At 36.6% G+C, this 13,197-nt stretch overlaps 1 protein-coding gene across 12 annotated transcripts in view; it reads right to left on the reverse strand.

Moving 5' to 3' along the window:
* Positions 1 to 13,197, reverse strand: part of PIK3C2G (phosphatidylinositol-4-phosphate 3-kinase catalytic subunit type 2 gamma) — a 369,692-nt gene that overhangs the window by 151,851 nt on the left and 204,644 nt on the right. For all 12 annotated transcript variants that reach the window (XR_003437791.1, XM_027129484.1, XM_027129485.1 and 9 more), the window contains 4 exons: positions 10,528 to 10,620; positions 8,936 to 9,065; positions 4,613 to 4,749; positions 2,586 to 2,755 (listed from right to left, as the gene is read on the reverse strand). Coding sequence is in view for 11 of the 12 variants with exons in the window: in XM_027129484.1 (XP_026985285.1) it covers positions 2,586 to 2,755; positions 4,613 to 4,749; positions 8,936 to 9,065; positions 10,528 to 10,620 (530 nt within the window). In the remaining variant the exon portion in view is untranslated. The remainder of the gene's footprint in view (positions 1 to 2,585; positions 2,756 to 4,612; positions 4,750 to 8,935; positions 9,066 to 10,527; positions 10,621 to 13,197) is intronic.

The raw sequence follows: 13,197 nt of genomic DNA on the forward strand, positions 1-13,197 counted from the left end.
TTAAAGAAACTCAGGGCAGAAGTATCAGTATCAATAAAGAAATCCAAGGAGACATTGCCAATGAGTCTTACATAGCCATTGGTGGAGATAGAATCCTGCAAACAATAATCCAAATGGGTAATAACGCTGCAGTTGGCCTCCTTAGCTGGTGCTCAATAATCAATAATCTCAAGGGAAGACAGGGCCAACTTCATTTTCTTTCATCCAATTAATAATTATTGAAAGGTTGAAGGCTGACCTGTGAATAGTTTATTGGCTGACTAATTCAGCAAACAATATTAAGAACCTACTATAAGTGAGGCTCTGTGCTGGGCACATTTTCAGGACCTCCATAACGGTTGCATAAGATAGATTTAAATTGCTGCACTTCAGAAGTAGCAGTAGCTGCTGTAACATCAACAAACAAACAATTGGGCTCCATCTTTTCTACAGACCTTGGTGCATATCTCTATTATAGCACTTACTATATTGTTTAGTAACTTGTTCTTTACTTTGTAAGTTTCCCCAACTGAAACTTTTTCTGTAGAGCTGGAATATCTTTATGCATCTTTTAACCACCCCCATGGTCAACACAGATGCTGGTCGAATAAATGAATAAGGGGGTTAACCCGAATTCTCAGTGGACAATACAGCAAAATAAATAAAAATGTTACAGTTTTAATCTAATCTTTAAATTTCTAGGAAAGAGTGGATTTAGGGAAAGTGTTAAATGAGTAAATTATGCAATATGCTCGTATATGTTAATTAACATTTGTCCTTTATACCAGGTATCTCTCCTCTGTGATGTTCTAATTGTCTATACCTCTATCTCTGCCCTCACCACATTCTGGAGTAATTATTTATGTGTCTGTCTTCCCAGTATTTTAAAGAAAGAGTAAGCCCCACTGAGGTGGTAAATGTGTATTATTCATCTTTGTATCCCCAAGGTTTATCACAGTGCTTGGCACACAGACCATCCTCAACAGATGTGTAAGGAATGAATGAATATGTGGTGACTCTTCCTGAGCTTATTCATTATAGAAGGCAATGTACTGAAAATAATAAAAAGTGAGACAATTCCATTTGTATGCCTCCACAAAATAGAAGCTATCAGTTTATAAGAATTAAACCTTATTATGTAGTTTATATTGGCATTTTAATACCAGATTATGACCATCTAGTGAAAATTCATCTTGTTATATTATAGGAGACTTTTATTTCCTCTTTTGAAAAGCTATTTTTAGCTAAAAGTGACTGATTAGTCTTTGGAATGGTCTGATCCCATTTCTACTTTAATATGAAGTATCCTTTTTTGGAGCAAGGGACTTTTAGTCTTAGATTTCTGGTTCCCTTACCCCCAGCTCAAATAAAATAAAACAAAAACCTATTCAACCACCAGTCTTTTCCTTTTCAGTAAATGATATAATTGTTTGCTAAGAACAAAAATCCAGGAGTCATCCTTGAATATTTTCCTTTCTTCTACTTACCGGGCCCATTTTCCCAGCCCATTAATGACTGCCAATGCCAATCAATTAGCAGGTCCTGTGGTTCAGATTCCAAAATATATTCTGAATCTGTCAGTTTTTGCCACTTCTTTACCATTAAGGTCTTGCCTTAACTATTGCAATAGCCTTCTAACTGGTCTCATTACTTGACAGGACAGCAGCCGAGAGCTTTGAAATCCACTGAAATCCATCAATGGTTTGCTTCTGAACGTAAAGTAAAAGCCAACCTCTGCACCATGTCCTCAGTGCCCTACTTGATCTGGCCTCCACCAAACCCTTTATCTTTCCGTCCTACTACCCGTCCCTCTTTATTGCACCTCCAGGCCCCAGGCTTTCTTGCTGTCACTGGAACATGCCTGCTTAGTCCATACTCATGGCTGTTATTTTTGCTGTTCTCTCTTCCTGGAATACTCTTCTCATGGATCTCCACAAGGTGATTACTCACTATACAGCTCTCATTTCTTTAAGGAGGCCTCTTTAAAAGAGCATCCCTGCCCCTGTTAATTTCTATCCCATTTCTCTGCTTTAGTTTCTTAGTAAGAAATGAAACTCCTCATTTCCTCGTGTTATCTTTTTTAATGTCTATCATCCCTACTAGAAAGAGATCAGGGTTTGTATCTGCTTTGTTGTATCCCCAGAGTCTTGAATGGTAGATGCTTACTAAATATTTTTGGAATAATTCAAGCCTAATTTAGTGCAGGAAGTGTGCTCATTTTACATGTAGACCAGGCTAGTGATTGTTATGGGCAATATACCAGATGTATTGAGACCACGAACTCAGGCCTCGTTGTCCATTCAAGGCTTATAAGAAAATGAACATATCATATTTCGTACAATTCAGACTGGAGCAGTATTAATATCCTGTGGGAGAAGGCCAATTTAGTGTACTAACAACTTGAGGAAACCTAATTTGTTCCATTAACAGTCTATCGAAAAAAATCTTTCCTTCAATGTTATTAGATACATAATCATGTTTACATTATCTTGGGGAATTTGAGAGATGGGGAACAAGTCATCTGCTGGGTTTCTACACCATTACATGTTATATATCACTCCGGGAGATTGCTTAATTACATTAATAAACATTATTTGAGCACTGACCTTTTTATCCCTCCAAATGTTTGTGCATGGCCCAGGAATTTTCCAAAGTCAATATGAAACATGTGGCCTGACTTTGTCAGCATGATATTGTCATTGTGACGGTCACAGACTCCCAGGATGAACGTTACCACACACCAGCCAGCACAGGAATAGAAAAAGTTCCTCAAGGCCTAATCGGTTGAAAAATAATAACACACACAAAAAATGAGCAAACACAGAGGTAATGGTAAAAGTACGATAAAAAGCAAAATTCTCTAATCAAGAACCAATTCTACATCTCAGCTGAGTGGATATGATTAAATGGTTGTTTCTTGATATGCTACAGAAGAACATGAAGCAATCTGTTCTTTAGCCTAATGAGTGTTTTTGTTGAAATGGGAGAAAATAACTTTCATTCAGTTAAAACTAATTTTCAGTTTATTAAAGAGGATTCTTAGTGTTATTTTTTAATGTCGCAAAGGTACAATAGTGCATAGCTTTTTTCAAGATAAAAGAAGAAGGAACAATATGGTCCAGTATTGCCTATTCCCATAGAAATTTAAAATATTAATTTTTGAATATCTGAAATTTTTAACACAGAAAAAACTACATTGAGATATCTGTAACACTTTATGTTTATCCTACAAATATGTCATCCAGTTAATGCCCCAAAAGGTTTTGGTACAGTATATACCAGTGAACGCTTGTGCGGGTAGAAGCAGATTCCACTAAGTTAGTTGTGGCTTATGTCTCTTTAATGGACAGAGGTTTCTTGCCAAAATTACTCTTTTTTCAAAAAAACTGTCTCCTGGGTATTCATCGTTTTGATCGATGATGCAACGATGAGTGTAAGCACAGTGACTGGCTGAACCACAGGTATGGGCCTCCTCAACTAGCGAGTGGAAGACCACGTGGCTGGACTACATGCCAGGACACCTTATTTCCAGGTATCCCAGGTGCCTGAGAAAGTCTTTAATCTGTCTGTCTAGATTTTCTCTACTTATAAAGTGAAGATAATAAAATATGTCCTTCACATGGTGGTTAAGAACATCAAATGTACATGGAAACACCCCAAACAATATAACTCCAGGGCTTTGTGCCTAACTCAAGTTACAATTTGGGGAATGGCTAAAAAATAGATTTCTAGATAATCTCATCTAATTCCCTGTTACTTGGCCTCCAAAACCTGTAGTTTGCTCTATTCCAATCTCACAGAAGTCTGGAGTAGATGAACTCTTGGATCTCTCTTTCATGGCCCAGGTCAGCTAGGGTGACCAAACCTTCCAGTTTGCCCAGGACTGAGGAGTTTCCTAGAATGAGGGATGTTTAGTGCTCAGGACAGTTCTGAGCAAATCTAATGCTGGCCCATATTGCATCCTTGTGTGAATTAGCATAAAGGTGCCCCTGCCTCTGGGGCAGCTGTACCAGTTCATGCCTTGGCAAGTGAAACAAGGCCTGGCTCCAGCCAACTCATCCCCTAATCTGGGAGCCCTGGTAGAGGGTGGAACCTGTACAATTGTAGACTGCAGCCTAGATGCCAAGGTAAAGTGGGAAAAATGTTGGCAGTCAAATGGAATAGTATACATTTTGTAAAGTTCTGAGATACAAAAAAATAAAAACTCTATTAGGTATTCCGCAAACACTGAAAGAATGAGGCATGAAAAAATAGAACTTGGAAGAAGAAATACATTGCAATGGAAGGAGGGAGATTTATAGAAAGTATAGGTTGTGTACAAATAGGCACAGGTAACATGAAGGAGGTAGTTTTCAGGAGCATCATCTCAGGTGAGATTGCTGTAAGGGAAGCTGCTGAGCAAAGAGAGTCTTTATTGATAGCCCAGAATTCCACCCAGAGGGAAAACCAGACACAGAAATTGTTATCTAGGTAATATACCATTTAAACTGTGTCATTATTACTATGCTGATGAATGAATGAATCAGACCTCAAGATGTACTTAATTTACTTTTTCATAAATCAGAATATCTAATGAGCCAGAGTATATCCTTATTTAAGTACATTATTTAAAATTTGCTGCAGAAGGACAAACCTTTTCATAATCCACCTTTAAATGGTTGTGCTGACTGAACCATTTTTTGATTGTATTTTCTTTCAGTGGTCCTATCAGTCCAGAATGGCGATGGATTTTCGCGAGGGTTATAGCATCGGGCACCATCTGCACCAATCCTGGTTGATAAAAAAGAGATTATGGAAATACTTCTTTCTTTACAGGATGAGGGATACTTAGGAAAGGCATCTTGATATAGGTAACAACATCAATACTTGCCAGCACTACTCGGATTACCCTTTTTATTTCCCAACCTTCTTCTTCTCTGAAGGAGTTTTACCTAGATGGTATTGCTTCTAATTTTTCCTAAATCCTAGGGAGCGATGAGGCTACTTGTGTTTGGATCAGATGTATCAGAGCTGCTTTAATATTTTTTCTAGAACTACAGTAGAGAGCAAATCTAGATGGTCTCCCAGCGACCCCACTGAGTCAATAGAGCAGTGAATTAATTAACATATGGCTTGTGCATTCATTTACAGTTTAAGGGAGGACATTCAAACTTGTGTAACAAGCATATTTATAACGTAAGTGAATCAAATACAACCTCCGTGACAAATATTTCAAATATATTATAAAAATCAATGTTCAGGTTAATAAAAGCTTCACTGTTCAACGTTTCATTTCTAGGAGTGAACAGAGTATAACTCTGCAGTGAACATGTACAGAACCACCTGCTTCTTCCTTCTCAGTCTGCATTAAAGTGAAACTATGATAACAATCTTTTTAAGGGAGCATATATTGATTGAACTTCAATAGGAGCTTTGCCCCACTAGCCATGCATCCATCAAGGCTTCTTTTCATTGTGTTCCTAAGGTTATTGGAATGTAAATATTTTCAAGCCTTCTGATTTTTATTCTGCACAGAACAGCAATTTAAACCCAGTATTTAAAATTCTCCCAGGACTAATGTCCACAAAACAACCTGTAATGCACAGTTCTATAAATAAAGTCATTGAAAGAAATTAAAGTCTAGAATTTCTGATTTCCACAATCTTGACAACTGCAAGAGTTGAAAACACAAATGCCCAAAGGAACCAGGGACATAAATGGAACTATATGAAAAGAGAGAAGATTAAGTTTTAAAAATTGACTATTTCATGGTCTACCTTAAAAATATTCAAATTAAACAACAAACAAGAAGATCACTGTAATGGTAAGCAAAACATTTCTCAGTGCTGGATTTGGCCAGTGGCAGCTGGTTGCAGGCTTAATCTCTCTCTCTCTCTCTCTCTCTCTCTCTCTCTCTCCAGCCTTAATCTCTTAATATCCAATAGCCCAGCTCAGCCCAATCATGACCGTTAGGCATCTATTGATACATTGCCTTATTAGAAAGAAACAAACATGGAAAGTGGGAATTGAATGCTGCAAAAACAACCTATTAAAATCTATTTGTTAAAAACAAAAAGAAAAAAGGAGATGTAACATCCCAGAGATAAATCTTGGGCATATCTTTAATATCATAACACTTCTCCCTTCTCCCCCAACAGTATTCAGCTCTTGTGCTAGTTTTCTTGTGCTTATTAAGTGAGATAGCAAATGTAAAGCGCTGCATTTAACAGTAATATAATAACTCTAAAAAGAGTAATATAGTTCTACTTTCTAATCCTGAAATTTTCCCTCATTTTTCCAGTTCCTCCATTTAACACTTCCTAACACAAAACGACCTTCTACCTGGTTCCTGCATGCCTCATTGCCACCTTGCATCTGACCATGCCCCAAATTAGGACTTAGATTACTGCACCCTTTAGATAGGGTGCTGTAGCAATGTCAGTTACTCCTCAGACCACATTTGTCTTCAGGGAGTTAATCATTGCTAAATCCCAAGCCATTTGTCATATCTTTCATTGTTGACTACCCAGAAAACTTTGCACCTAATTTATAACAATCATGATGGCTAAATTCTGCTCATTAATTAAAACCATAAATTACATTTCATACATTTTAAGCTAGTATGTATCACACACTTTTTAAATACTTCTAGCATAATTCTGTGCACAGTAATATGTGTGGCTCCATTCCCATAGCTCTCTAATGCAGATTCCTCAAAATTTAATGCCCATATGTATTACTTGGGGATCTTGTTAAAATGTAGGTTCTGATTTAGTAGGGTGGGAGTAGGGTCTGAGATTCTGAGTTTCTAACAAGCTCCCAGGTGATGTCAATGCTCCTGGTCCACAGGTCATACTTAAGTAGCAAGGTTCTTAGGGACAAAACTTTTCAAGATGGTATCACACAAGGCACTGGTTCTCAAAAAGGTGTGCATGAGAAACTCCAGAGCAGCTTTTTGCAATCACTGAGACCTGAGCCTCAGTCCCCCACCCTCCGTCCCCTCCCCAACCCTCCCCAGTGAAGAGCCTGATATAGCATCCTGCTTGGGTCCTAGATATAGCTGCTCCAACTCTCCGAAGTAATTTTTATGTCCATCAAATCTGGAGCAAATTTAGAGCAATGAAATAAATCCTAAAGAATTTTTATCTGCTCTGATAATCTCTCCCAAAGTTCCTACAACATCATATACAAAGTAGTCATAAGAATTATAGTCAACAATAATGTTGATAAAGCCATGTAAACTTGTGGCCTGGAGTATACTCTCCTTAAGGGCAGCAGCCCTGTTTAGGTCATTTTAATATTCCCTATCTTACTTTGTGACATTTCTTGAGGGATGTCAAAAGTAGATATGCAATAAGCCTTGGAACCTGATTAAAAATGGAAACTAATCTCTTAAAAGAAGACATTTGCTTTAATGATCTCCATTTTTCTTGAAGAAGTATCTTTCCAGTACAATCTTACAACCAAAGAAATTGTTGGTAGATAGCGGGAAAGAATAATTTGTCTGTCTTGTGACATCTGTAACTTTGGGCAAGTCTAGAGTTATTTCTGCTGGATTATTTTATTAACTTTAAAAGTCTTAGCCTCCATTACTTCCTATGATTATAAACAGAGAAATGAGTAGATGGAATTGAAGAATTCCACTGAGGCTGGTGTTGTATTCAATTTCTGAAGAAAAAGTAATCCACGTGACACCAAAAAGCTCAGCTTGCTTCATCTAAGGTTTATTCTTACCCTTTAAACATATTAGGATATGAAAGGATTAGGTCATTTACGTGAGAAAAGGGAGAGAAAAACTCAAGGAATAATGATCTCAGAGTAGCAGTAATAAAAGACTTTTAGGAACTAGAACTTTAGAAGGAGTTCAGGAGTGGGATACGTGGCATGGAAACAAGGCCCCTGTTATCAGAATCAAAGTAATTGGGCAGTATGGCTTTTAACAGTAGTCCTGAAGTATCCAATTGCAAGTTAAGCTAAGTAGGAGGTGCTTCCATGCTTAGTTTCCAAAATCTTGAGTCACAGTTGGCTGGGGTACTGAGCCTCGCAGTGGGACCTCAGGAACTGGAGGGCCAGGCAATGACAGTTTCTCTTTTGAGATGATGGGTTTAAACTGTAGTTCTGTCTGAATTAAAAAAGAAAAAAAAAAAAAAGACAACATAGTTCTAGGTCCCCTTTCCAGTTCTATGGTATTTTTATCCCTTTGTTTATGCAGATGCATCTGCTATAATTCATACTAATTAATTTAATGAAATGCTAAGTGGCAATGGCCCCATGTAAAAAAAATTATATGATATCCTAGAAATTATTTCTTCAATTCAGCATGATTGTAATTAAGTACAACTTTTACCTCTGATGTTTGAGTAATTATTAGGGTGGATTATTTTCATTGAAAATGTATATAAATGTAATTATATTTCCATATTAGTGGCCTGGCTTTTATTAAGGAAGAGAAATGCTAAAAGTATGCTCTAAGTTTGCATGAATGGTCATCTTTGACTGTTGATATTACACTTTACTCAAAAGTCTTTTAGAAATTGAATGCATGTTTATAATGTATTTAGAATTTTCAGAACTCCTTTAAGCATTTGCAACTTTGTAAATTTTGTGTTAATAGGCAACAATTGTATTTTTTGAATGAGTAGACTTTTCTATTATCAGCTTAGAAAGAGAGAAACAAATATGAGTTAATCATTAATGTAACTAACCCTTAAGGACACACAAAAGGATATTACAGTTAACATTTGAGTTGTCAAGAGTCCTAATTAATATCTAGAAGGACATTATGCTTTACATAAATCATTTTGGCTTATTGTTTTTGAAAATAATTCTTTGTAAAAAAGAAGAATGACCAGGTTTAGTTCTTTGGATTTTAAAATTTGTAATCTAAAATGAAAGCTGTGGCAACTCTGGGGGCATATTACTGATGAATGCGTGAGATAAATAATGTAAGTCAAACAGCTTTCTAATCTATACCGACCTTGGCCTTTTCCTGTGGATAGACATCTATAAATGATCATTTGCATATCCAGGCCCTCCTGCAGCCAAATATTGTCCATCACACGAATAATCTGCAGGACAAGCATATCCTGACGAAGATCATCTCCAGCCTGTTAAAAACAAAATTATAGACTCCGGGTTTCTCCTTGAATTCTATTAAAGGCTTTCAAATATGGTATATGTGATTTCCTTCCTTGAATAATTTTCCAGCCTGACTTAGGGTGGTTTCAATTGTTTTATTAGCACTAAGAATACCTTGTGTTTCTGATAGAAGATCAAAGAAAATGAGAACTTTCTTTTAAATGATTACAGAAGCTTTAGCCATTAAATTAGAAGCTGCTTGGAATGTTGTTCCCTGATAATAATCTTTCAATTTATTATCCATGTGCAATGTCTTAACCTCAAAGTCTGGTGAAGAGAGGTTGGACGAATGTTTATGCAAATTTCAAACTCAGCCAAGTGAAATCTCTAAGGGAAACATTATTTGATGTACCATAAATTCATGCACTGATATACAGTTAGACGACCAAGAGCTTCTTGACTGGGAGTATAAATAGAACACATAGAATTCATCAGACTTTGAATCATTGACTTCTCTTGTTATGAAGGCAGTTAAGAAGTTTTCAGAGTAAACAGCCTTTGATAATAATAAGAAATGATAAAGGAGTGTTTTTCTAGCATAGGTGAAGGACATGGAATATGTCCAAAGGGGAAGGACAGTTCTATGCTTTTAACTAATAAGAGGCTTGGTTTTGAAAATGCTTTCTAAATTATATGCAGAAAACTATGCCAAGATGAGATTTTGTGTTCTTCTTTTTTCTTCACCAAAAATGCAGTGCCAGGGGAACATTAATGCTTGAGGTTTACACAGATCACAGCAAAAGTATAGGTATGTTAATCATTATCTTCAAAACTAGTCAGAATCTAACAAAAATTCCACTCTGTAACCTTGTTGTCTGGTTTGGCTGAATAACTTATCAAATTTAACTGAACGACTGGCAAATGCTTATTTTTACTTACAGCTCCTTTTTCTGTCCCTTTTTCCTACTTGACTTTTACTCTTGTCCTTTTACTCTATTGTCCCATGGGATGCATGACAAAGACTGATATGGCCCTTATTTATATTTTATTTAAAAAGAAGACAACAACCCAAATTACTAAAATAAGCAAGTGCTTACAGATAAGAATTTTATGCTAAATCGTGTCATTTGAGTTTCAGCTAATTTTGATTCGAACTTAGTATCTAGACCAAAGGAAGACTCTCCCCCTAGGAAATTTACCACAATTCTGCTTTCTGTATTACTCAAAAATGATTGCATTATTTCATTTATTGAAATATACCTCCCGGAGTTTTGCACTGAAGATTCATTGGCTTTGAGCCAGTAATGTTTGATTTATTGCCAATCATAGTTTGGCATGTACTATAATTCTGTAAAAATGCAAAATCAAAAATAACTGGAATCTTCTGTGCTGCTGCCAGAGGAAAAGAGCTATAATAATTTCTTTTTGTGAGTAATAAATCAATAGTTCTACCAATGGAATCAATTTGATGTTTCAGGAGGGCTACTGTACCTTAAAAATGACGCTGATGTTTTTGCCCATTGGATTAGCATTAATGAAAGTAATCTTCAATGGCAAAGCATTAGATGTGAAATATGAACATGCCTATGGGACAAAAAGAAGAGAAAAATGGTGAGCAAAACAAAGCAAAAAGAACAGTTTCCTTGCAATCATGGCCCCTTGCAGAATTTGTTATATGAGCAAATGTAACACATATGAATAATTCTCACACTTTGGAACAAAGAAACATATTTCTTAAAAAAAAGACTTTAGTCTACCAACCAAAGTCTTTATTTGTAAACTAAAAATGCCAGCTTTTCGGCAGGTTGTAAATCTTCAACTACATTTTTTTCTCACTAAACAGTGATGATGTTTAGGGAGTTTAAATAAACTAAGTAGTATGTAGGTATTGTGCTTATGCTAGTTAGTTAATATCTAAAAGATGAAATCGCTATTTAAAAAAATATATTTCCTTTTCATTCTTTCTGCCCTGCAGCATACTTTAAGGAAACATGCATATAGAATTAACAAAGACCTGAGTTCAAATTTGGACTCTGTAACTTATCAGCTGTAAGACCTTGGACAAGTTACTTAAATGTTTGTATCCCACTGTAAAACAGGGATAAAACTCTTACCTCACACATTTTTGTAATAGGTATATGAGCTAATGGATATAAAATACCTTTTACAGTGTCTGACACTAATCGGGTACTTCAAAAAGATTAATGCATTCTTTTTCACTTTTTGCTAATGAACATTTTCTTATCTTTACAAGTAACAGTACAACATATATTTCCTATTCTCGTTTCTTTCAATTATACTTTACATTTCTATTTTCAGTTTTATGATATCGACTACTGTCCATTATTTTCCTTTTATGTGCTTACAACTGTTTGAGTGTTAAAAGGCTATATGTCTTTAGGTTATTAGAGAGTTCATGTTGACAGCAAAAATTATTAAATCAATACTAAAGAAAGCAAAAGGACTCGATACTTTCAATTCATCAACTTAGTAAAATATGACATCAATATATTTTGAAGGATCAGTTTGAATATCATTATTTCTGATAAGTCTGAAATCAGTAGAAGTTGAGAGGAAAGGATCTATTTCTTAATCTGTCAACATAAATCTAACCTAATCCCTAAGCAAACAGAAACCCTTGTTTACTGAATCAATTTGAGTTTTATAGTAAAAGGATGAGGCTGCTTGTTAAGTAATGAATTCCTGCTGCAAGAATCAGTCAATCAGGGGACATATGACCTTCTGTCATGGTATTGAATTAGGAAACCCTGTATTAGGCCAGAGTTTAGATCAGTGGTTTTCAAATTCTCCTCATTCAATTCTGGGGGCTGGGGTGGGACAGTGATGATCTCTTTGAGGTATGCCAAGTCCAGGGAAGAGACAAAGGGCTAAGAAAGGCTGAGGGTGAGGTTTAGCCCCTCTTCTCAATTATATCACTCAGCTATATTGCTTTCATTCCTTAATATTTTGGTTTTCACATGCAGTATATTTTTTGAGAGTCATGGCAAAAATACTATACATTTGACAGCTAGTATGCACAAAGCATTAACTATATGCTAATAGAAAGAGACACCATATCCACTTCTCATAGAGCCTGCAAAAGTTGGTATGAATGTATACACGCATGCATTTCACAGCTGAATGAAGAAGCATTTGAAGAAGAGAGTCTTTCAGAGATGAGCTGAATTTGAAGATTGTGAAAGACATAGATTGGCAAACAGGTAAATGAAAAGGTTTGCTAGGTAGAAAAAGGTAAACAAGGACACCTTAGATTAGAGTAGAAGTTAAAAGTGGATTGGGGGCTTCCCTGGTGGCGCAGTGGTTGAGAGTCCACCTGCCGATGCAGGGGACAGTGGTTCGTGCCCCGGTCTGGGAAGATCCCACATGCCGCAAAGTGGCTAGGCCCGTGAGCCATGGCCGCTGGGCCTGCGCGTCCGGAGCCTGTGCTCCGCATCGGGAGAGGCCACAACAGTGAGAGGCCCGCGTACCGCAAAAAAAAAAAAAAAAAAAAAAAAGTGGATTGGGATGGCCATAACCAAGAGATAGGAAAGAATGAATCAAAATCTTGGAAGATATTTTATGTAAATGGTGAGATAAAAGATCTGGAATAGAGAAAGGAAGACAAGAAAAGCTAGAATGGAGAAAGGAAGATAGAAACTCTGGTCTTGAAAAGTGAAAATTAGTGAAATAGACTTAAAACAGTTTTTAAAAAGGAAAAGATACCTATTAGTAAATGAAATGTCTGGTCTTTACTTTCCCAGGAGGGGAGAAGGATTGCATTCAGTTATTCCCACTCTCTCATATGATCTACCCCTTAGTGAAACAGGAAATGGTCCATTGTGATTAGTGGTTCCAAGGAGAGACAGGGGTGAGAATTCTTCTTATAAAGAAAGTTTAACCAAACCTAAGACCTTTGCTCTCTGTCTTGGAGACCCATGCTCTAAAGAATGGATTGAGCCAGGCCTGAGTACTTCTCCCTAGTGTAGTTTACTGATGGTGATTAAAATAGAATGCTGACTATACATGCAGGCTTTCCTACACTCACTACATTCATGGGACTTCTCTCCAGAGTGAACTCTGATGCACAATAAGCTCAGTAATAACTTTCCCCAAATCACTGCATTTATCAGGTTTCTCCCCAGATGGGCTCTATGATGTACT

The sequence above is a fragment of the Aethalodelphis obliquidens genome, unplaced genomic scaffold (assembly GCF_003676395.1).
Source record: "Aethalodelphis obliquidens isolate GAN/ISIS:26980383/991018 unplaced genomic scaffold, ASM367639v1 scaffold36, whole genome shotgun sequence".
NCBI lineage: Eukaryota > Metazoa > Chordata > Mammalia > Artiodactyla > Delphinidae > Aethalodelphis > Aethalodelphis obliquidens.